At 37.2% G+C, this 25,923-nt stretch overlaps 1 protein-coding gene across 3 annotated transcripts in view; it reads left to right on the top strand.

Moving 5' to 3' along the window:
• The first annotated feature begins 2,652 nt into the window (after positions 1 to 2,652).
• Positions 2,653 to 25,923, top strand: part of LOC127582757 (insulin receptor-like) — a 202,367-nt gene continuing 179,096 nt past the window's right edge. For 2 of the 3 annotated variants that reach the window (XM_052038330.1, XM_052038328.1), the window contains exon 1: positions 2,653 to 4,005. In XM_052038330.1, coding sequence (XP_051894290.1) covers positions 3,930 to 4,005 — 76 coding nt within the window. In that variant the 5' untranslated portion in view covers positions 2,653 to 3,929. The remainder of the gene's footprint in view (positions 4,006 to 25,923) is intronic. The other variant, XM_052038329.1, reaches the window with a different exon arrangement.

The raw sequence follows: 25,923 nt of genomic DNA, 5'->3' as shown, positions 1-25,923 counted from the left end.
GGTAATGAACCACAAAACAAGATATTTGGACGCATGATCAAAAGCCGGGTCAAATAAATTGATTTAAGAAATATCTTAAAGGAGAATTTATGGCAAGAGAGATGGAGAGGATTAGGGTTAGAATTCCAAAGCTTAGGTCCTAGATAGCTGAAGATATGGTTGGTACTCATGGGGCAATTAAAATTGGGTCTAGGTAAGAGGCCTGAATTGGAGGAGTGCAGAGATTTTTGAGGCTTTAGGTGATGGCAGAGCTGAGAGCTGGCTTCTAATGACAGAGGGCACAAATGTTCACCCTTTGGGCCTTCCTAACAACACTAGTCTTTATAAATTACTCAGCAGCAGGCAGTTGTAAGGGGCCCACTAACCTTAATCTTAGAGCCTGAGGGAGGGGGCGATGATGACTGCCCTCACTTCCTCGTTCTGCATGTGTGTTTGGAATTTGAAGATGTTGCAGAGAAGAGGAGATTAGAGAGGCATTTAAAATCAAGGATAACACCTTGAGGAGATATTGGACTGGGAACCAATATATGTCAATGAGCACAGGACTGATGGTGAACTGAATGATGTGAACTGGAACATGTGTAATAGATTTTGGAAGAAGCACAAATTTTACAGTGTGGAAGATGAGACACCATTTGTCTAAACAAAATGGCTGTTGTAGAGTATGACAGAAGTACCTTGGTGGTCCAATAGGTGGTGTTCTGAGGTATGGTCAGGATAGGGGTAATGGAACTTCAATACAGATGAAAACTGTGTTATACCTGACAGCACGACGCAGACAGTAACTACACGAAATTCAAAAAGGTACAGCTTCACAGTAATAAATATTGAACACAATGAATATAACATTTGAACAGAAAGCAAAGCTTAGAAAAAATATCTTGAGAATACAATGTAAAATGTATGAATTTAAGAACTTTAATTGGCTGCCACCTTCCCAATTTTCCAACACTGAATATAATTCAAAAATGCTTAATTGGCTGTAAAGCTCTTTGGAGTGTCCTGCCATGATAGGTTCTTTATTACTGCAAATGAAAATCCTTTCTTTCTTTGAGATTAGTATGTTTATTCATACAAAAAGTTGCCTCACAGGTGGATAGGGTAGTTAAGAAAGCTTATAGGATGTTAATATTCATAAGTTGTGGGATCCAGTTTAAGAGCCGTGAGGTAACAAAACTCTGGTTAGACCACACTTAGAGTACTGTGTCCAGTTCTGGTCACCTCATTATAGGAGGATGTCGAAGCATTGGAAAGGGTGCAGAGGAGATTTACCAGGATGCTGCCTGGCTTGGAGAGTATGCATTATGAGGAGAGACTAAGGGAGCTAGGGCTTTTCTCTTTGGATAGGAGGAGGATGAGAGGAGACATGATAGAGGTGTACAAAATATTAAGAGGAATAGATAGAATGGACAGACAGCACCTCTTTCCCAGGGCACCAATGCTCAATAAAAGAGGGCATGGCTTTAAAGTAATGGGCGGGAAGTTCAAGGGAGATATCAGAGGAAAGTTTCTTACCCAGGGAGTGGTTGGGGCATGGAATACGCTGCCTGGGGTGGTGGTGGAGGCAGGTACATTGGTCAAATTCAAGAGATTGCTAGATAAGCATATGGAGGAATTTAAAATAGAGGGATATGTGGGAGGAAGGTGTTAGATAGACTTAGGCGAGGTTTAAAGGTTGTCACAACATTGTGGGCTGAAGGGCCTGTTTTGTGCTGTACTGTTCTATGGTTCTATGATTCACTATCTTATAAACAGGAATTTTCAAATATAAATTAATTATGAAGTAGTAAAATATCCCTAGCATTAACAAACAAAATTTAATTCCAAGTTACACAGAGTTATAACAGGTGCCCAAAAACTGGGTTAGAGATGAAGGTTTTAAAAGAGAAGGGAGAGATGGAGAGCCTCAAGGTGAGAATTCCAGGCAACTGAGGACAAGGCTGCTGAAATCTGGCCTCTTGTGCATTTAAATTGGCAATGCACAGAGGCCAGAATCAGAGAAGCCTTGAGATTGTGGAGGATTGTACAGTTGGAGGAAATTACAGAGATAGTGAAGGGAGAGACCATGGAAGGATTTGAATACAAGAAAGTTATTTTTCAAAAGGAGGTAATACTGCATCAGAAGCCAATGTAGGTCAGGAAGTAAAAGGGTAATAGAAGGATGGGACTTGGCATGTTAGACTTGGCAATGGAATTTTTAATGTTCTCAATTTTATTAAGAATACAAAGTGGCAGTGGCATGTGTAAGGATTTAACTTTGCCATCTTTTGTTAGGGTTGCTTGTGTGCCCTAAATATGAACATGTGGCCATATTTCTTCCATAACCTCTTACTTTTTTTACATTGCTATGGTGAATCCCCCTTCCTCTTGCAAAGTGGAAAGCCAGGCAAGAGCGTGTGGCACTGGAAATAAGAGTGTTTAATACATCTGTTAAAATGGCAGATAAAGAAAATGTAAACATCCTCATGAAATATTCACACTTTACTACATCAGTTATCCTTTAATAAACAATAACTCTTTAGATTATTTTCCTTAATTCCAATCCAATGAGATCAAAGCAGCCTTTATTTTCTTTATCATTGTTCAGTCCCTTTCTACGAATCCTGTTGTTTGCAGCCAAGTCCAGATATTTAATTTGCTTTTCGTTGCACTCCGTGTTTTTTTTTAAATATCAGAGTCCGGTCCATGAAGCTGTTGGTTCCTGGTTCATGTTTTGCAGTCGTCCCGTCTCCCTTCCCTTTCCACCCCCTCTCTCTCCCTAGGCTGGCGGCGCTTGTTTACTCGACACAGCTAGAAGAAGTTTGCGTTTGGTCTGTTGGTTCGAGGCTTTTCGATTCCTCCTGGTCGTCTGTTTTTTTTGGTGTTGCATACCTACTAAAAAAATAAATTTCATTTCATTTTTAAAGAAGCATACGAAAGGGAGAAAGAAAAACAAAAAAACGTTGTTGACGAAAAAATATTGGGGAAAAAACAATCACTTTGGAATGTGTTGAAGCCAAAGGGGAGAAAAAAGCCTTCAAGGATTTCTGGCGTTGTTGATCAGTTTTGCGCCTGGTGTTCTGATAATTTATTAAATATTTTGATTGATATCTTCCTCTGGTGAATTGGGCACTTGTGCTGATTCTTCTTGTGGGGATAGTCTGCAATATTAAAAAAAGAACGCAGGAAACCAGAGGAAAATCAAGTTTGGATCATCTTGGAGAGGATTTTGTTGCTGATTGATTTTCTCAACAGACTGGATTTTGTTTCTTCCTCTTCTCAGGACCTGGTAAATGTGACAGGAAAAAAACCCCAAACAATTCCATCTTCTTCCAGTGATATCATCGGGCTAAAAGGAAATTACAACAAAAAAAAGGCAGTTTGAGGATGAAATAAAAGCGAAGGAAATGAGGGCTTTCTTGTATTGGGCAGTGAAGCCACAACCTTTTCAACTCAAATGTGATTTCCAGAGAAGATTTTGTCTTTGAAGAAACAAAAGATTGCAGAAAGCTTTTTCAGTTGTTGTGGAAAAAAATAATCCTACAAAGAAATAAGAGGGAAAAAAGCTGCAAAACCTCTAACAAACTCTCTCGAAAAAGACTGGAGAAAAAGGAACGATTAATCTCATTTCCCTCTCTCATGGACAAAGTGAAGGATTTGATCCAGCCTAACTGTCAAGATCACTTTATTTAATCTTGTCGAAAGAGAATTCAAGATTTTTTTGTGCTGGGGAAAGTTGTACTTTTATTTGCGAGATATTTTTCTTCCTTCTCTTTCCACCCCTAAGTATCCCCGAAAAAAATCTAAAAAGAAAACAATTTTTATTGCTGGTTGCCCTTCAACCCAGCGTTTTGTTTTAGTTTTTATTCTGTTCTATCCAAGGATTGTGTGTGTTTGGGGGGGAGGGGGGTGTGGGAGTTAATTTGAAGTAGGAAGATTCCAGACCCAGAATGGGGATAAAGACTTTGATGTTAGCCTTGGTGACTCTCTTCATTCTGGCCAATACTGGCCCAACAGAATCAAAAAGTAAGTATTTGCTTAAAAGCACCATTAAGAAAATATTACATTTAAAGAAAGCTTTACTTAACATTCAGGAAGGTTTAGCGCTAATTTCGATAATGGTTTTCTTCATTTATTTACTGTTTACTTGTGTGGAAACATTTCTTACCTTGTTTTTTTTAAATGTAATTTGAGGCCTAATATAGACCCGAAAGCCTGTGACTCGGTTAGAAGGGTAAAGGCGGCAGCTAACCCTACTTGGGCGAACCTAAAACTGAGAGCCGTGGATTTGGCAACGTCTGGGCCCAGGGTCTTCAAAACGCAACCAGAATAATAAATTGAACCTTTAATTTTGCAGTCTGAGGAGACTTGAGATTTTCTAATAATAAAGATTGGTGAGAGAACAGGGTAGATGCAAGCTGTTTAGAGAGATCTCACAAACTAAATTTTAATTGCTTGCGATTAGTTGCAAAAGGAAATTCTAATTTGCTATTGGAACAGGCTTGCAATATGATTTAGAAATAGTATAACATATAACTGAAAAGTTCCTTGTTTGCTCCTTTTCCCAGGAATGTGAAAATATATTGGTTGTAAAGAAATCTACAGATGTTAAGATGCTTACTTCTAAGTCTAGCATTTATTGTTTTTTAATTACAGAATGGTGGTACTCAGACCTAATCAGTTGATTATGATGATTTCTTGGATGGGTTGTGTACAAGGACATGACTTGTGTTCCACAATTTTGATCGATCAAATTCACCTTCCTCTGCTCAATTACCATTGAATGTCGAGGAAAAATAAAATCGAGATCTGATTGCTATAGCAGTCTGTCCAAAATATTGGACCAAGTTGCACTCAACATTTCAGGAACAGGTTCTTCCCCTCCGCCATCAGATTTCTGAATGGTCCATGGACCCATGAACACTAACTTGTTATTCTTCTTTTGTACTATTTATTTATTTTTGTAACTTATAGTAATTTTCAAGTCTTTGTCTTGCGTTGTACTGCTGCCACAAAACAAAAGATTTCAAGACAGATGTCAGTGATAATAAACCTGATTCTGAAGTGAGCAAGGGTTGATAAGAGAGACAAAGCACTCAAAACCTCGAAATCCAGTGAAATATCCTGGGATCTCATACTCAGTAAAAGGGAATTTTTGCTTTTTTGCTTTTTTGCATTACTGTGAACTGATACTTTTTCATGGAGGTTGGGATTGCCTTCTGTCAGCTCTTGTTAAAGAATATTTTTTGGTTTTAATGATGCATAATACAATGTGATCTGATTTCTCTCTACCACTGGTAGTATTTATCTTAAAACATGGATGTTTGCTTGTGTAGCCAACCTCATTACTCTGATGGCTTTAATTTGCCCCAACGAGAAAGGTAGTAGTGTGTGTCTAAGGTTTATTTTTCGAATATGAGTCTTGTTATTGTGGGTGACCATTATGATGCTGGTACTGACCGTGCTCTCCATGAATATGTTGTCACTTGTCTCGGGTTTTTGTCATTGAATAAAAAGTAATTAGGAATGAGAGTCTTATTCACAAATAAGGACTAGAAGGATATGATTATATGCATTTGATAACAATTCTTCTCAAAGCCACACCCTGTTGAAGACTTTGTTAATGATGTGTTCAGATCTCAGGACTTTCCATATTCTTGATAGCCCTTGTAAATGTTCCTATTTTATATTTTCGAAAAAATGCTTTGCTTGTCTGTGAAAACTTTCATTCGGATGAACAAATTGCTCTGCTGGAGTCTTGAGTTCAAGGTCTCTTAGTCTAGGATAATAATTGGTCTGTGGATGGGATTGTTACAGTGGGCATCATTGAGAAAGGAGGGAATTGCTGATGATCTGTTTACCAGGTCTTAACCTGTTGGGGAAAACTAGAGCAGGAATCGCTGGGAAAATTAATGTAAAAGCCTGTCCAGATGACACAAATTATTTCTCCACTTCCTTCAGCCACCTCTTACCCTCAATCTATTTTGTGGGGAAAAATACATGAAATTTAAATAGTTACAATTAAAAGGTAATTTCTGAAATGTGCTAAGTTAACCTAACATGGTGGCAGTAAAGACTATGCTGGAGGTAAAATATGATTGCATGTTATTTGTTTTTCTAAGACTAACTAGTGACGAGGCCACTTTCAAAATGACATACGTAGACTTTGAGAAGAGGTTAGACTTAGTTTTTCTGTGCTGATTTCTTAACTATTGTTACTTTGCTTGCTGACATAAATTTGAACTTGAACAGAAAATTTGATGGCTCAGATGGTACAAAACTGATCATCAACCTTTCGAGGCTTAGAAGGGGAAGGTGGAAGTGAGGCAAAAGAAAGTTCAAGAAAAGCACATTGTTTGCTGAAGGTTAAATCTCCTGTTGAGCTCCAAGGAGACATCGTGTACAAAGCAGATCTTGTTTACTGTTGTGGCACAATTCTCATGTAAAATATCTGATGGAACAAGTTACATGATATTTTTATTTGTGGATAAACAGCAATAAGTGAACAGTGATTCAGTTTCTCTTTGATGTGAATAAAGGAGGAATATTGGGCAGGCCATTGGCCTTTTTAGGCTGACCGAGCCATGGCTTAACATTTCACAAATTGATGATACCTACTTTGCTAGTGTCAAGCTTGGATTTGTGCTTAAATCCATAGAATAGTACCTGAACCCACCCCTCAATATTCTGTTTTTCATTCATTCATATATAGCATTCTCATCACCACACAAGCTTTAATTAAGGAAGCTCTCTTGTAAGCAATTGTAAAGGATTTTAATTCCCATCTTGGGCACTTCAAGGCAGTTTAGAGTGTCACCTTTCTGTGCCTGAGTCACAAGTTTGTGATTTCATTCCTGACCACAGGATTTAATGATGTAATTTAGGCTGACAGTACTGATGGAGAGCTGTATTGTCAGAAGTAATGCCCCTTTGGACTAGTACTTCAATTATACAGGAAACGAATAAAGAAAACTACATGTTTGTGTTGATCTTTATCCTTCAAATGAGAAGATGTCCTATACCTTTATGATCACTCTGTCCTCCCATATCTTTTCCATCTTCCCTCTTTCCCTTCAGAACTTTTCCTTAAATGTTGACATAATCTCTGCTTTGGTCTCATTAAACTGAGGCCCAGTCTGTGTAATAAGGTAGGTGGCAAAAGATCCCATAGCACTTTGGAAGAAAAACTCTTCTGGTGCTTTCAAGTTAATGCCATGGTAAAATGAATTGGTTCCTCATGGTTGGAGTTTGTGGGATCTTATTGTGCCTGCATTTTTCTTTCCCTAGTACTTGATTTTAGCTTTCCTTTCATCTTCTGTAGATGTTTTGATTGTTTCAAAGTATTGATTTTTTTGAAGGCATTATGGGTAAATTTGGTCCTGCAAATGTGTTCTCTTTCCAACAGAGGGCAGAAGGATTTGGAGTTCACTGGTTAGAGTTCAGGGACTCTCAATTCCCCACTTCTTTTCCACCTTTCTCTTCCACTGTCTTTGGGGCTCCTGGGGCAAACACTTGTGGAATATAATAGCAGATGTTCTTTGAAAAATATTCTGTGGATTAAAATCCTTGGTATGGGAAGCACGTTCTTGCTGCTATCTTTGCTGCTTTCACTATTTTTGATCAAACTTTTTGTGTCAACGTTTATCATTAATGAATTCCTACACCAACATTTCCCATTTAATTTTCCTGCATCAGTTGTCACCAAGTACATTGCAGATTCTGACTCATTGGCTCTTTAGAGTATCATGGGATATGTGTTAAATAAATGAAAGTTTGTGTCTCCCATGTCTGCAGCTTCTTGGAAATCAAAAGAAAAGGCATATTCATCAGGTGTCTGTGGTTTATGAATAAAAATATTTTATTTGTTCTTGGGCGTAGGCAGTGCTAGTTCTGAGAAGCTGTTCTCTGCTGCTCTCCTTTTGGTGATGGGCTTCTGCAGTAATGCTGCTTAAGAGTCACTGGAATCTGATCCAGTGACCATGAAGGAATGGAAATATATGTCCAAGTTAGGATGATGTATGATCTGGAGATGGTGGTGATATTATGACTGTTGCACTTCTCAGTGGTGTAAGATTACCATTTTTTTTCCTGAAGTTAGTAACATCAATAACTTGCTTTGTGCAAGGCATTTTTAACATAGTAGTGTGAGCTAGGAATGCTTTCCATAATTCATAATTGAATTCTGAGCAATTGCACATGAGAGTTGTTACAAGTGTCAGACATGTTCTAAGGAAATTAGGAGAGTAGTAGCAGGGTTTGAAGGGTTTTGGGAGAGCAATACTTATGTACCCGTAGCAGCTAGCAGTGCTGTCAATGGAGGAATGCAAAGGAGGCCAGAATGGGTAGTGCACAAACTGCACATTGGTATGCTGCTGAATTCTTTAGTAAAGCGAAGGCTCATTTATCTCTCTGTAAACAGATAGGTGGAGTTCAAAAAAAGGTGTATTCTTTGAATTCCGAATGGGCTGTTCAGTTTTAAGTTTTGAGTTTCATATTTAATGTTTGTGAATGAATGATTTTCATATAAAATTCTGTCAAGTTTTTATGTATAAATAATTATTTTTCTTACTGATTGGAATGCAGTAAGGGGAAAATGTTTTAAATATTAGCCTTTGCATGGGGCTGGTCACAACCAGCAGAAATGCACTAGGACATGAATCAATTTATCATCTGCTATGTTCCTTGCTGCCTTGAATAAAATTTATACTTTCTGGGCTTAAGACAAGGGCATTTCGGAATGAGATTGTTCCAAAACAGCCTGTGTTATTCAAAGATTAGAGCCTATTTAACCGTACAAAATGTCATTGTGTTATTGCAATGATTTCCTGTTTTGAAATTGCACTGTGTCTTAAAATTCTTTATATAAATTGTTAACTGATTATTGTAGGTTACTTCCATATTACTCAATGGGAATTTTGTGATTTATTTTCTCCATTTGTATCTTTTCATTGTTACTGCTTATTTCTGCTTGTTCATATTCATTGTTTCATATATTCTTTTCTACTGCATCTAAAATTCATTGCCCCACCTTCTGCTCTAGTTTAATATTTCCCAGAACCTCAAACTTTTGAAATTTTAATTATAGAATACTACAGCAAAGCTAGGAACCATTTGCCCCATCAAGTCTGCATCAGATCTTAAAGATCAATCCAATTTGTCCTACCCCCAGCTCTTTCCCTATATCTCACCAGGTGTGTCTCTTTGAGTATTTATCCAACTCTCTTTTTAAAGCTACAGTTGAATTTAGCAGTGCATAACAGATCCTAACCTCTCTGAATAAACAATGTTCTTCTTTCTTCTGCTTCATTCACATGCCAGTCACCCTAAAACTGTGTCCTCGGGTTATCAACCCATTATCCATTACTTTATGTAGGCTCTTCATGATTTTAAACACCTCCAGCAATTTGCTAATTTTTCTTCTGTCTTTCTCAGAATCAGGTTTATTATCACTGACGTATGTCATGAAATTTGTTGTTTTGCGGCAGCAGTACAGTGCAAGATGTAAAAATTACTGTAAGTTACAAAAATAAATAAATAGTGCAACAGAGGAATAATAAGGTAGTGTTCGTGGGTTCCTGGACCATTCAGAAATCTGGTGGTGGAGGGGAAGAAGCTGAAATATTGAATGTGGGGCTTCAGGCTGTTGTACCTCCTCCCCAATGGTAGTAACGTTAAGAGGGCATTTCCTGGACAGTGAGGGTCCTTAATGATGGATGCTACCTTCTTGAGTTGCTACCTCTTGAAGATGTCCTCGATGGCAGGGAGGGTTGTGCCCGTGATGGAGCTGGCTGAGTCTACAACCCTCTTCAACGTTCTGCAATCCCATGCATTGGAGCCTCCATACCAGGTGGTGATGCAACCAGTCAGAATACTCTCCACTGTACATCTGTAGAAAGTTGTAAGACTTTTTGGTGACATACCAAATCTCCTCAAACTCGAAATAGAGCCGTGGGTGTGCATTCTTTGCTCTGAATACACATTTTTAAAGCTTAAACTTGGGATTGGTTAATTTCAATTTCCTAATTTAATTATTTTTTTCCCTGCTAAGTTAGCAGACTCTTATATTTTGAGTCATCCTTCTAATAATTTACATATTAGCCATTATATGGACATGCAGTGGTGGTGAAAAATTGTCAACAAATCATACCTTTTGTCACTTCACCTAGTCATCTGGTTTGTTTTATAGGACCAGCTTCCCATATGTATGTATATGATTTTCAGCACTACCTTCCCAGTCCCTCCGACCCTTCCACTCTCTTGGCTACCTGTACGACATCTGCTCTTGGGACTTAAACTTTCTCCATTTAAGCACTGGGGAAACCAAAGCTATGGTCTTGTTATCTGACCAAAAAAAATTGTACTTTTATCACTAATTTCATATTCCATTACTGGACATCATCTTAAATTGAGCAAGATTACATTCTATCCATGGCATCTTATTCTACCACCTGGGATGTGCATCCAGCTCCATAAGTTCTCCACAGTAAAGGTCATCTGCTTCCGTTAATATTGTTTACCCCTTCCTCAGCCCACCTGTTCTGCATCCATTTCATTCTGGTTTGACTATTCTGTGCCATCTTACAACCACTAAACTTTTTATTTCATCTTGAACTCTGCTACCTTTATGTGTATCGTTCCATTCACCACGTGCTTGCTAACATAAGTCAACTTCCAACTCAAAACAGTGAGCTTTAAAACCTTCATTATTAAATCTCATCTAATAGTGCTTATCCTCCAGCCCTACAATACCACCCTTAATTCCCTTTCATCAGTGGACGCCAGGGTGTGGAATTCCTTTTCTGACTCTCATGTTAAGATGTTACAAAACTTATTTCTTTGATCATTCTTTTTAGCTCCCTCTCATATCATGTCTTGGTGCCTTGATCAAGTGCTTTGAATACCTCTTTCCACCTCTTGAGTTACTGCTTTATACTATTTCCTTTTAAAATTCATTGACCCATCTTCATTTTTCTTCAATGTAATGTTGCTTGGTTAGTGAATGTTTGTGAAGCATGTTCTTCATAGTGAAGACAGTTGGTAAATAAAATTTGTTGATTGTAGACAAGCCTCAGATTTGAACACACAATACACCTTTGTGCTTCACTGTAAGAGCTGTCCTTCAGACATGATGCTTCAGTAATTTAGGTTGACTTTAATGATCCTGAGGATTTTTTTGGTCCAGATTAAGCATCTCTCAATCATCACAAGTAGTGACAACTTCAGGTTGTATTTATAAGGTGCTGTTAACATCGTAGAGTGTCACAAAGTTCTTCGCAACTATAATCAATCAAACAAAGCCACATAAAGCAACATTTTTACAAAACCCAATCAAAGTATTTGGTTTTAAGCAGTATCCTAAGGAGGAGGAAGATTTAGGGAGGGAATTTTACAATTTAATAATATTTGATGATATGATCATCACCGATAGAATGAAGATTATTGGAAATAAGCGAAGATCAGAATTGAAGGAATGCAGAGATTTTGGATAGTTCTGTGGCCAAAATATAGATTAACTGGCCATTCCCATTATTGTTTGTGGAACCTTGCAGTGTGCAAAATTTATTTCTTGCATAACTTTGATGATTGCATTCAAAGGCAATTTGTATCAGTATAGCATACTTGAGTAAATCCAGCAATTTGTTGTTCTTTTAGGTATTTCTGAGATACCATAACATAATATGAATATTTAAAGTTTATCCGTTTTTGAGGGAGGCCTATTGCAAGGAAATCACTTAAAGTATGATGGAATTGGTATGTACTCTTGAGTGGCTTGTGTAAACTATTCTGAGAGATCCAGTTTCTTGTAGAAACATGCCTTAGAATGAGTTAGTGTTTTTAGGTGTGACAAATCTTTGTCTGTGGGGGAAATAAAACAAAAATCCTTTGGTTTTGTTTCATTCAAACTTCAAGACACCCCAAAGTCTGTTGTTAATAGGCAGAGATTTCCATTTCATTCAAAATGCCAAATCAATTCTTTCATCCAATCAGTACAATAGCATTTAACCACCAGGCAATAAAGTATTTCTGGAATGAAGTCAGAACTGTAATGCGGAAACAAAACAACCAATTTGCACATAGCAAGCTTCCACATTGTGTTAACAACCAGTTGATCTGTTTTTATCAATGTTGGTTGAAGGATAAATATTGTCTAGAATGGCAGGGATTACCAATCTGCTTTTCTTCAGAAGTGCCTTTGGATCTTATACGCCCAATCATGGGAACATTTGAGACTTTATTTTTGACATATCTTCTCAAAAAAGACACCTCTGACAACGTAGCACAGGAGCGTCAGTCTTGTTTTATATGTTTGTGAACCTGAAGTGGGACTTCAGTCCATTACTCCGAGGCAAGAATATCAAGCCAACTGTGTGTGTTTTGAATGTCTTTTGCTGTTTTAGTTCCTGTTCATAATCTAAAGAATTAAAAGAAAGATAATCAAAATAAGAGATGAAGTGAAATGAGGGGTATGAAACTTGCAGTGTAGATGAGCGATAAGTATTAAGTCCATGTACTGTTCAATATTTTGATAGCATTTTGTGACTCAACTGGTTATGTTTATGTGCATTAGGACTCCATCCCTAGCCTGTGGTAATCCAGCCCATTTTGGATGGTGTCATATGATTTTCTTTAAATCATTCTTTATTACCTTTTGACTTTTGGGGAGGATCTGAAAAAACAATCAATTTAAATGCTGCAAGACCTGAAGAAAAACCTTTGCAACTTTCCAAGTGGTTAATGTGTCTCAGAATTTTATTACTTTAACTGATTTACAAGACATGAAATTTAGGTTATATTGACACACATGGATAGTAAGTTATGAAAAAAAGAAATCAAATTGGCAGCGTTTTTGCTTGTGCTGCATTAATTGGCATATATGCACCTACTATTGTTCATGAACTCTGTGTTTGTGGGTACATGTAAAGAGCCCTGTGTAACTGTTTAAAGGGTTATGTGATATTGTTCCTACCATTCTTGTATTTCTATTCTTACGTTTAATGGAGTATGTATAATCCTTCCCATTGTTGCTGTGTTTGTATTAATGGGGTATATGAAATGTGCCATCATTATTTGTGTGATGTCACTGTTTAAGATTAATTTCCTAGTTTTCTGTGGAATTTTTGACAGGTAACGTGATTAATGGGTAGAAATGTCCAATTCAATCAAAATGCCATATTAATTCTTTTCTTCCAGTCCATACACTTAACCAACTCTTGCTCTTATTTACTGTCTAATTCCCAAAACACTTGCCAAAGAAGGAATCCCTACCAATGGAGTAGGTTACCTTTCTGCCTTGGATGTATTGCAGTGGATACATTCCACTGTTTTCTTATTTTGTGCATAATGTCAAAGGTTTCCCAATCCATTTTTCTCAATGTAAGCTTGTTTTTCCTTGGGGGCAGCCTATGTCTATTTGTGCGATATAGTGGTAGCTTTCCAGTTTTGCTATTGCCTTCCATTATTTTGGCAGCAGCCTGGGTTCTAAGCTCTGGAATTCCCTCCTTGAGCCTTTCTGTCCGATGCTTTAAGGATACATCTTGAAAACCTACCTTCTTGACTGGATTCTGCTATGGTTCAGTCTGTAGGTATTTTGCCATTTTAGTCAGAAGGTTGGAGGTTCTAATTAAAAAAAATGCCTGACACTCCAGTACATAACTGAGGAAATGCTAGACTGTTGGAGCTGTTTTAGGTGAGATGTTAAATAGAGATCCATTCTGCTTTTAAGCAGACTTAAAATGATTCTTTTGAAGAGCACTGTAGTTGTACCAGTGCCCTGGCCTATATTTATCCCCATCAATCAATGTTGCTGAACTAGATTATCTGATCACTATCATGTTGTATTTTGTGGGATTTTGAAGTATGTAAATTGATTGCCACTTTTTCCTACGTTACAACAGTGACTACACTTTAAAAGTACTACATTGGCTGTAAAAAGCTCTGGGATATTGTAAAAGAATAGAAGAGGATCATTTCTTTCAAGATGGTTATTGATTCTTTTGGCTCACTTAGTTTTTGTTTGATTGTGCCTTTGTAAAGTACCTTGGAATATTTCACAGTGAGAGGCTATACATAGATGCAGATTGTTGATAACATTAGCTGAGGGACAGTAGGATACTGAAGACTGATGGACTGTCTGCTGTCCAGGTGCTCATCTTTAACAGTAGTCAGCAATTGGATAATATTCCTAACTGCAGATGTTTTTATAACCTACTCTTTAACCTAGCGGGAATGAATACTGTTGCTGCCATAAATGAGATCATTTAATTCAGTATAAACCAATTATTGCATCATGTACCCCCTGTGTTTTGAATGGATCAGTAGCATATTGCCTTTGCGAGGAGAATCATTTTGGGTACGCTATAGCACTTTTGACTCGTACAGCTTACTACAAAAATGTTAGAGTAGATGGGGTAAAGTGGAACAGGATGTTGTCTAGTGCCCCAGATTGCATGGATTTCAAACTTCATCTGGGTTAAGGGGTGAGATGCTGTCAAGTACTTGTATGTATTCAGCAGCCTGAGGTTTAAGATCATGGGCAAAGTCAGCTAATTAGCATAAAACTAGATTGTTGTGCACATGTTGCTTTGAGGCATTGGTCATTAGTTGCAGTCTGAATTTGGGCAGAAGAGAAATAACTTGTCATGGATAGCTTCTAGCCATTACGTGTCAGTGAATGCCATTTTTGAGTTACAGCCTGTGCTAAATTGACCTACTTGGGATACACTTAGCAAGACTGACTTTATGGGATCTAATACATATAGGCTTTTCCAGCCATGAAAGTTAGTCACTAGAACCCTTGATCTCAAACATTTCAACTGAATATTTTCCTATTTGGGGAGGAGAGAATTGTTTTTAAAAAAAATTGATTTAATTTTGCTTTTTGTACCTTCCATGCAGGGACTGAATGTTGATCCCCTGTATTTTTATAAATAAAAAAATAATTCTTGCAGTGTTTCTCCATCCCCAATCACTTCTGCCAAAATTGGATTTCTCACTGTCTGAGAATTGTTCAGGAGCTGGCTCTTTTGGACTTCTCTGAAGTGCCTGATTTCCTGTGCAAGCCCAAGGCTACATGTGTCAGCAGGCTGCCTGACAGTAGGGATGCTGCGCAGCTCGACCTGATCCTGGACTCTGTGCACATGTAGACTGCGCTGGCTTGTTTATGCACTGATTTGAAGCCCTGTCAAAGTGTTTTTGTATCTCTACTCTTTGTACTTTAATGTTGCTAAGCTGAGATGCTCCCTGCCAAGTCTTTGTTTTCTTTAAATGAAGAGTCAAAATTCAATAAAAGCCGTAACGAGGCAAAGGAAAACTGATTAAAATCAACTGTTTCCACCCATCTTGGCAAGAAAAATATTGATAAGGGAGCTGATTGAACAGTGCAATTACCTGTCTGATGTTCAGTATTCCAGAAAGTAAACACTTGAGTCAGCTGTCTTTATAGCCAATGCAGAGCCCTTAGAATAGATACAGACTGTTTAATCCTTTAATCCTGATATATGGTGTCTTGTTGGAAAACTACTTCTGAGGCTTACAATGAGTTGGGAGCTCCTTTTTTTGGGAGGCAGCTGTATTGCCACTTTAGGGATGATGCTTTGTAATTTTTGACTATGCATTGAAATAGCCCACAACATAATTCAAAATGTAATTAGAGTAGTACTCTGACTTTGGAAGGCACTGCAGCCAAGCTTTGGAAGCATTGGTTGTGGGTTTGGAGAAATACAATGAAGGGCTTCTATCTCCTTCGATTGGGACAAAATTTAGTGATGAATATAGTTGGGCTTTTGCAAAAATGGATTAAGGAGTGCCTTGTTGTTAGATCTTTTGAGTTGTTTATAAATACTGATCTTTGCTATAGTTTGAGAGAGTGAAGTTACCTACACTCTCAAAATGAATCCATCATGGCATGGAGCTCATCCGGGCAGTACTTGCTCCAGAGATGGTGCTGTAGGTTGATCTTTGCATGCTGCAATATAGCCTTGGCATGTGACCCTGTTTGTGTGCATCTCTAGCAGTACAAATTACACACTGAATGTATTTGAGTAGGTTGTATGTTGACCATTTGAACGCTGTGTTGACAAAAGATGAGAGTACATCTGTTTTAAGAGCAGAAAGAAAAATCCTGTATTTATGAAACAGCCTATGTACTTGAGACAATCAACAACATTTTGGAGATAAATATGGAGATTCTGTATTACAAAATTGCACAAACAACAAATAAAATTAATACTCTTAATTGAGATTGGAATCTTGAGTGAGACAACAGCAGAAAAGTGACATGAGATTTTTCTTTATGTAAACCTGAGGTACAGTTGCACCTCATTTTAATGTCTTGGTCCACACCTGGTACATGTAACAGTTGAGTACGGCTTGACTTTTGCTTCCACTAGCCAACAGTCTCTCTCTATATCTGCTTTTGAATATGACAGCATTAGGGGTGACACAATAGCACCTCGAGTAATGCAGCTGTCTCTCGGATCCAGTGACCTGTGTTTAATAATGACCTCTGATGCGGTTTGTGGAGTTGGTACATTCTCCCCTCTTCCTCTGTGAATTTCCTCTGGGTGCTCTTGTTTGCTCCCATATTGGAAAGATACACTAACATAGGTGATTTGGCCACTGTACGTTGCTCCTGGTGTAGTTGGGTGGTAGGAGAATTGAGGAACAGGGGGACAGTGTTAATGGGGCATGTGTGAGAAAATAGATTGCAGGGAAATGTGAAAGAATGGGATTGATCTGAGAGCTGACATTGACTTGATGAGCTGAATGGCCTCCTGCATTGTAAGGAAAAGTATATGTGATATCCAGCAATATAATGCTATCAATTTTGAAGGAATTTTCACTATCTGAGATGTACATTATATTTTTTTAGCTATTGCATAGCTGCATATAGCTGAGGAAAAGACTCTCTAGCCCATCTGGTTTAGTCCAGTATTTCATGATCCATGAAATTCATCTTGTCCTTATTCATTTTATAACCATAATCCTTTATTTATTTGTTCCTCACCCTTTCTCTTAAAAGCACCGATGCCACTTATCTCAACTACTCCGTGTGCTAGCAAGTTCTACATTCCAGTCACTCTCTAGGTAATGAGATTTTTTTTCACGGTTCTTTTTAGATTTATTGGTGACCTCTTCATGGAAGCTCTTTCCTCCATTTATTCAAATACTTAATATTAGAATCCTCTTTTGGATCACTCTTTCTCTTTCTTGGAGAACAGTTATTTTTCCCCTTTATTCTGTTGTTGAAAGTTGAATTTATTCACGAACAAAACCATGGCCAAGAGCTTCAGTTTCTGTGTTAGAGTATTTTAAATTGATTTGTAATAAATATTTCATATCTGCACTCTACAGTAACCCTCAAATTATTTAACTTTGTAAGTTTGCAGTTCCCTAAAGTATTTTGACAAAGGGGAAGTCAACCCCTGTGTGCACTTATCCAGAAGGAATGCATTTTGCCCAAATTCCTGTTCTCTGCTTTGACTCTACAGAACCTCGTGGTGCAGTGAGTTGGCAAACAACTGAAACAGCAGGTATAATCTGAAAAAGAAAAAATATTTTCCTCAGTTTGAGATCTTGAAAAATAAATACTTTCTTCATCAACACTGCTTTTTCTGAAGAGGCTGATTTGGTATATGCCTCCAGTGTCTCTCCCATTGGTTAGAAATGTCTATCTTTCATGCATGAGTGTTGAAAAGTTATGTGGCTGTGCAAGGCTGATTGTTTTCTGTTAGTTTTGGAAGATTATTTGCCCATGTGGGACAATTTTTTAGGCACAGTTAGACACAGTACTGCCAGTTTGAGTACATAAGGGAGTACTGTAGTTATATTCTCACTTGATATTCACATGTACATATTTTACGGTAGGAGTCACTTAGGGCAATCAGATGGGAAAACTAGCTGATTATCTCCTTTTTCCATACCTCTCATCCCCACCCGTTCATTAGACCATAAGATGATCTTGATTTGCAGTTAACTAACTGCTCCAAAGGGATTAACCTGGAACTTTGCTCATCTTCATGGCTGAGTTACCACTAGATGTATGCTTCCAACTAAGCCATTGGGGAGTGATATCTTATTTTCCTTTAACTCCTTTTCCAGTTTTCCAGTTTTAAGTAGCTTCTGGAAACTGATGTATGACCTCTGTCTAAACCTGACCTGTAACATCCGAATGCAAGCTCACAGGAGGTGGCTGAAAGTCGACTTCATAATATATGTTTAGACAACAAGCTTTCAAATTTTACAGAGGCTATGCATTAGGGAATAGAGGTGTCAGCAAGGGTCTCTGTTTTTGTTTTAGAAGAAGAACCTAGCAAATTAAGAAGAAAATGCATGAATTAGTGGCTGATCTTTTGAACATAAGTATTTATTTAGCACCTTTCAATGTAGCACAACATTCCAACAAGATTCACAATTGGACACAATTGGCCTTTTAAGTTGATGTTAGTTAAACAAATACCTGGTCCAAGAGGAGAGGCTTTAAGGAACAGCTTAGAGAGAGGACATTTGTAGCTTATGGCATCATAGATGAAGACAAGACCATCAATGATGGAGCCTTCTGAAAGAGGCTCATTGCATTCCAAGGCTCGAGGAGGTCAGAAAGACAGAAGGACACGGATTTGTAAAACAACTATGAGAGTTCTGTATTGGTTTAAATGGGAGCCAATGTAGGTCAAGGAGTTGATGTAGCTTACACAAAGGTGCAGTTCAGGATGGCTTCACATTTATATAAAGTAAGAAAATGAAGCCAAATCTAGTCTAGGGGTAACAAAGCATGAGAGTTTCAATGAAGGTGAACCAAGGTATAGGTGGAATTGGGCAATATAACCGAGGTAGTAATAACTGGTCTTTGCAGTGGGATGAATGGTAGTCTGAAGATCCACACTGAGGTCCTGTATCACACCAATGTTGTGACAATCAGAATCAGTTTCTGATAAATATCAGAGATCTGAATCGCAATTCTGGTTATCGGTTTATTATGTTTTATCAGCCATTTGGGAATGTGCAAGAGCAGCTTTTTGTTTGGTAAAGTATACCACAATTGCTGACAAATATTGGCCTAAGTTTTGGAACTGCTGTGAACCTACTTGCCTACAATTGTAAAGACTATAAAAATTTGTGGTTTTATTCAGTGCAACAATGTGCTCATAATTGAACTGTTATATAACTTGTGGTTGTGAAACGCGAGGCAGCAAGGTCAGTTTTTCAGATTGCTTTGAATAAATGTGTTTCAAGCAATGAATGCTCTTAGAGGTTGCAGGATTGTTTTTTTTAAGTTTTCTTATCCAGCTGCAGATAAAAGCTAATGAGGCCACAGCTGTTGGCAGCATCAATAGTTTATAGTTTAAATATAGTTTAAACCCGTGTTCTTACTAATTTTCAACTTTCTGAACCTTTTAAACTTCAACGCGGAACTAGACAGGGATGCACTTTGAGCCCTCTACTATTTGACCTAGTCCTAGAACCTTTAGCTATTGCTTTTCGAGAATCTACAGAGATTGCCGGTATCTCTAGGAGAGGTACCATCCGTAAAGTTTCGCTCTATGCTGATGATTTACTGCTCTTCATTTCTAATGTTGAGACTTCGTTACCTTCTATGCTTTCTTTACTTTCCCATTTTAGCCAATTTTCAGGATATAAATTGAATTTACACAAGAGTGAACTTTTCCCTTTGAACAGTCTGATACCATTCGATATTAATCTTTTAAAACTGTAAGAAACCATTTTACCTATTTGGGTGGAACTATTACTAAGAATTATAAACATTTATTTAAAGAGAACTTTCTTGCCTTATTGAATTATGTGAAAAGGATCTTACCAAATTGGTCACCCCTCTCTATATCGCTGATTGGTCGCATTAATTCTATTAAAATGAATATTTTACCTAAATTTATGTATTTATTTCAGGCTTTACCCGTTTTTATTCCTAAGTCTTTTTTTGATTCTCTTGACTCAATTATCTCTTCTTACATATGGGAAAATAAACATCCTAGGTTAAATAAAGTTCATTTTCAGAAAGCTAAAAATAATGGAGGGTTTGCTTTACCCAACTTTAGGTTATATTACTGGGCAGTCAATATACGAAATCTTACTTTTTGGCTACATGATATTAATCATGAAGCCTGTCCAGTATGGGTCTCTTTGGAAGTTAATTCTGTTAAAATTTTTTTTTATTATTTCTTTGCTTGGCTCTCCACTTCCTTTATCAATAAATAAATTAACTGATAATTTGGTAGTTAAACATGCTTTGAGGATTTGGTTACAATTTAGAAAATACTATAGTTTATTGAGGTTTTCTTTGTCTATAGTCCCATTTTTGCTAATTTTTTCTTTAAACCTTCTATGAATGATACAGTTTTTAAAGAATGGGATAGATTAGGTATTACTTGTTTTCAGGATCTGTTTGTTGGAGGAAATTTCTTAACGTTTGAACAGCTGGCAACTAAATATAATTTGCCAAAAACTCACTTTTTTTGATATTTGCAAATTAGAGATTTTCTCTGATCTCAAGTACATACCTTCCCTATAAGTCCTGATAAGAACTTATAAGATGTAATTTTTAATTTGAAGCCTTTCTATGATAGAACATAGAACAATTACAGCACAATTCAGGCCCTTTGGCCCACAAAGCCACAAATGCTTCAATATCTAAGATTTATGGTAGATTATCAGGAATGAATAAGGTCCCTTTAAACAAAATTAAAAATGCTTGGGAACGTGATTTGCAGATTTCAATTTCTGAGGAAACTTGGAATCAAATTTTTAAACTGGTTAATACTTCATCATTATGTGCACGTCACTCCCTCCTTCAATTTAAAGTGGTGCATAGAGTCCACTTGTCCAGAGACAAGTTATCGCGTTTCTATTCAGATATATCTCCTTATTGTGATAAATGCAATAATGGAGAGGCTTCCTTAATCCATATGTTTTGGTCATGTCTGAGTTTGGAAAAATTCTGGATGGAGGTATTTCAAACTTTTTCCGTACTTTTTAAAATAAATTTTAAGCCAAATCCTTTAACTGTATTATTTGGGATTGTTGGAGAAAAAGACATAATTCTGGAGACTTCCGACTTACACATATTGACTTTCATTTCTCTTATAGCCAGGAGGGCTGTATTGCTTAAATGGAAGGAAACTATTCCCCCTACTCATGCTCAATGGTTACAGGATGTTATGTCATATCTAAATTTAGAGAAGATCCGTTGCTCTATTTCTGGATCTATTCTGAACTTTCAAATATTATGGGGACCTTTTTTGAACTACTTTCAAAACCACTGATTTGGTGCTAAATGTACAGATATTGGCCAATACTACTATGTCTTTAGGATGTTACTAAACAGCTTTGGTTTTGGTAGTGGGGTTAGATTTTTTTTTATAATAAAATTATTCCGACTTATGAATATCAGTCGATTTTTTTTTTGTTTATCAATATGAAGCATTGTGATTTCTTGTGTGATTCAATACAATCTATTTTGTAACATTTTCTTTTTTTTCCTTTGTTTCATGCATTTTGTACTTCTTATTTGAAATTAATAAAAATATTGAGAAAGAAAGTAAATATATAGGGAAACGGGTAGCTGGGAAGGAATTGTATGATTAGAATGCAAAGCCTATAAAAATGGAATTGTGCTGTTTGGTAACTTAAATCTGATTTTATTGATTATATTACAAATTTACACTCTTGTTTGTGCATATATGCATTTCTAATTGTAAATTTTGAACTTAACAATATTGCTGATCAGAATCACAAGATTGGGCTTGTTTAGTTGCAGACCAACATTTGTGATGTGTTGCGAAGATAGGAAGTGACTCATTGTTGTCACTTGCAGTGTATACAAGGGGATTACTATTCAGAATGTTCATCAGATGGTGTTATGAACTGATAAGGTATTATGAGCAAAAAATTGAATTTAACATGTTACTTTGCTGTTTCAGTAAGTCTTTGATGTTCTACAATAGTAGAAACACTTATTCATATCGTTGTCAATGGTTGGCTGCACTTCTAAGCATTTTCATCAGTCAAACATTTACAACTCCAAATCATAACTTCTACTGCCTTTGTTCTATCTTGTACTGCTTGCCTATCATCACATCCTTACTAACCTCCATTGGCTTCTAATCCCCCAAATACATTGAACCCAGTATCTTGATGCTTATTTGCAAATGGTGTGGCTTTTCCCTTCTGATATGTTTGCAATGCACAGTCCAACATGCTAGGCTTCAGCCTTAATCTCTCTTATGCTTTCACTCCCTTTACTCCACACTTTGCAATGGAGCCCTCAGTCATTATCAGGAATATTACTGTTGCATGTTACTTTTCAAACTGGGTTATTTTTTGCTTGGGTCCATAACTGATTCTTGGCTAATTCCCGTATAGTACCCTTAAAAATCAGACACTACGAGATACTTATTAAATACACAATATGAGAACAAAGTATCAGTAACTTGATTCATCACCTGACAGTCCACTACAAGTGACAAACCTTTAAACTACATCCTTGCAATATTCAAAATGTCCAGATGAAGTAGGCACAAAGAAACCCATTACTGTTGAAGTCTTATTGAGATGCTGAGGTATAAAACCATTACTGATGCAATTTTATAACACCTCTTTGCTTCAAAACTGAAACAGTGACACAAGTTATACCATACTTCTGAAATACAATGATTCTCATTTTTTACTTGGTATCAGATGGACTCATCGGAATGAAGAGAATGGCACATTTAGGAGAAAGTAAGCACATTAGGGGGAATGGACAGGCAAATGGGGAGTGTGAGCACAACCATGGGCCGGTTGGGCTGAATGTCTCTCTATGCTGTAAACTCAGTCCTTAGTCAAAACTGATGGTTATTTTGCATGCAGCAATTCCGGTTGTGCAGCTTTCATGAAATCTTATGACTGTAGTTGGAGATAATTAGTGTTTTACAAGCAGAAAACTTTCTTCTTGGTGATCAACAAATTTCAAAATCAAATTATAAAATTAATCTTTAAACTCTTGATAAACACTTATCCTTAACTAAATTAGAGGAAGGGAATAGAATCTTGTATTTATATTATGTTTTAATTATTCCTTCCATAAATTGCATTACAACAAATCACCATTAAAATTTAGATGCCTTTGTACCTTTGGGATTAACAGGAAGTAACCATAATCACTTGTTAAAGTAGTGAAAATGGGAGAACAGAATAGTTCCTGCCAGAGTTTGATGTTGAATAATCCAGATGTTCAATTTAAAATTTCCATAAGCAATTAAACTTTGTTTCTGCATTTCTTTAACTTCATTGATTTAGTGTGAGTTTTTAAGATTGCAAATATTTTTTAAGAATATTCCTTTTTTGTTTAAAACTTTCCTAACAACATTGTTTAATATAAAGGCCAATCTTTGAGTGACTCCTGTGATTGGTTTAACAGACTCTTAACAAGCTTTGTTGTGCTTGATTCCTAGAAATATGTATTTTAGACTGGGCATATTGCCATCTCTATAATTCTGTTTGAAGTATCTGTTAATGCATTTAAAATTTATTGTCAGCTTTTTATATTCCTGTGTTTTGCTTGTATTTATACTAGGATATGATGTGCCTTGGCCCCTTTACTGCTGAAATCCTGAAATCCCATGCCTTTGTCATCATTTGGCTTGATCAACAATGAAAAAAAAGATACTTTATACTGTACTGTGATGGTACCATCTTTCAGATGAGACTTTAAATCTCTAATTTAGTTGTTTAAGCATAAGTGCTGATCAAAAGTTTAAAAATTAATTTCAAAATTTGTTGATCAAAAAATAACTTTCTGCTTGTAAAACTCTAATAATCTCCCACTACAGTCATAAGATTTTATTAAAGCTGCACAACCTCATCTATCCTCTGAAATGGATACAAAAATTTGCAAAGTACCACCACATTCAGCATGCTCTTGTGCAGAGGGACTTGGGAGTGCTTGTGCATGAATTGCAAAAGGTTGGTTTGCAAGTGCAACAGGTTATTAAGAAGGCAAATGGAATGTTGGCCTTCATTGCTAGAGGGACTGAATTTAAAAGCAGAGAGGTTATGTTGCAACTGTACAGAGTACTGGTGAGGCAGCATCTAGAGTACTGTGTGCAGTTCTGGGCTCCTTACTTGAAGAAGGATATACTGGCTTTGGAGGCAGTGCACAGGAGGTCCACCAGGTTGATTCCGGAGATGAGGGGGTTAGCCTATGAGGAGAGATTGAGTCGCCTGAGACTATACTCGCTGGAATTCAGAAGAATGAGAGGGGATCTTATAGAAACGTATAAAATTATGAAAGGGATAGATAAGATAGAGGCAGGAAGGTTTTTCCACTGGTAGGTGAGACTAGAACTAGGGGACATAGCCTCAAGATTTGCAGGAATAGATTTAGGATGGAGATGAGGAGAAACTGCTTTTCCCAGGGAGTAGTGAATCTGTGGAATTCTCTGCCCAGGGAAACAGTAGAGGCTACCTCATTAAATATATTTAAGACACAGTTAGATTTTTGCATGATAGGGGAATTAAGGGTTGTGGGGAAAATTCAGGTAGGTGGATCTGAGTCCACGGCCAGATCAGCCATGATCTTATTGAATGACGGAGCAGGCTTGATGGGCCGGATAGCCTACTCCTGCTCTTATTTCTTGTGTTCTTATGTTCAAAGAAGAGCAATTGAGTTCTTGCAGCTGTCTTGCCTAGTATCTGCCATGATTTGTACATTTACAGCAATTTTCTGCACTTTAAAATGTGCCTCAAAGGCTGTAAGTTGCATTGAGATGTCCTGGGGTTGTGTAAAGCATGATCTTCCTTCCTCTTTAATTTGCAGTAATAAAGTTCCTGGTCATCTGGGAGTTGTACTCTGTCCAAATGGCAACCTTCCATGTGTTAGACTGGACGGTGATTCTTGATGGTCTGCTTGGCAGGGAGGAGACTGCAGCTAGAGCCAGATCTGAACATTGTTTGACATCCTTTCATTCATAACTTGCAGTCAAAAGTCATAGGATAATAATTTCTTCTTACTGATTTCTTCTCTTCCCCTTCCCACTCCTCCAATTACACCATGTCTTTTTTTTGTTCATCCTTTAGCTCAGGATTGCTCAGATCAAATACAGTACTTCTGCTGTGGCAAATGAGATGCATAGATTCACTAAGGGCTGCTTTTCTCACCACGAGCCTGCGACATGGTGGAACAAGAAAGACGAGTTAGCATCTATATGGCGCTTTATATGACCTTGAGTTTCCCAACATGCTGGCGCCAATAAAGTACTCTTTTTGGAGTGAACTACCTGCTAGAGTGTTGGGAACATGAGGAAATTCAACAATGGTTTGCATTTCTAATGTAGGAAATGTGGAGAAACTTACTCTTTGGAAGTGGGAAGTGCATTCTTTGCAAGCACAGTTCTTTTCTGCTTTTCTTAGTTATCTGCTGAGGCTGTGCCAAAAGGAAGTGCACCAATGGTAACCAGGTATAAGAGTGTATGCCAGCACTCTTACAGGGCTGAAACAACTAAGCGGCAAATTAATCCAGGATGTACAGTAAATGCAAATAAAGTAGTTTGACTTTCATTGTAACAAACAAATGTGTTTATTGATAAATCACCATGTGTTCATTTTAATTGTGTTTCACTTGGTACAGCTGGTTGATAGAGGACCAGAGGCACTTCAGCTTTTTATTTTGAACATTGATTTACATTGTCACTAAAAAGCCATTTAGAATTTTATTTTTCATTTTTTGGGAATTGGTGGAATTTATTGCCCTTCACTTGTTGCCCTGTGAGGTTTGTGGTGAATCACTTTCTTTGTTTGACAGAAATGAGGAGTGTTGGGTCATTATGGAGGGCAGTTAAGAGTCAGCTGTTTGTGTGGAAGTGGAGTCAGTCAGTTTAGGTAAATAATCATAGCACTTTCCCTTTCTTCGAAGAATGTTAGTAAACCAGTTGGCATTGAATATCAATCTGA

Source organism: Pristis pectinata, chromosome 24 (genome assembly GCF_009764475.1).
Source record: "Pristis pectinata isolate sPriPec2 chromosome 24, sPriPec2.1.pri, whole genome shotgun sequence".
NCBI classification, from domain to species: domain Eukaryota; kingdom Metazoa; phylum Chordata; class Chondrichthyes; order Rhinopristiformes; family Pristidae; genus Pristis; species Pristis pectinata.
Note: the sequence above shows the minus strand (reverse complement) of the source record. Positions and strands in the feature narration are given on the sequence as shown.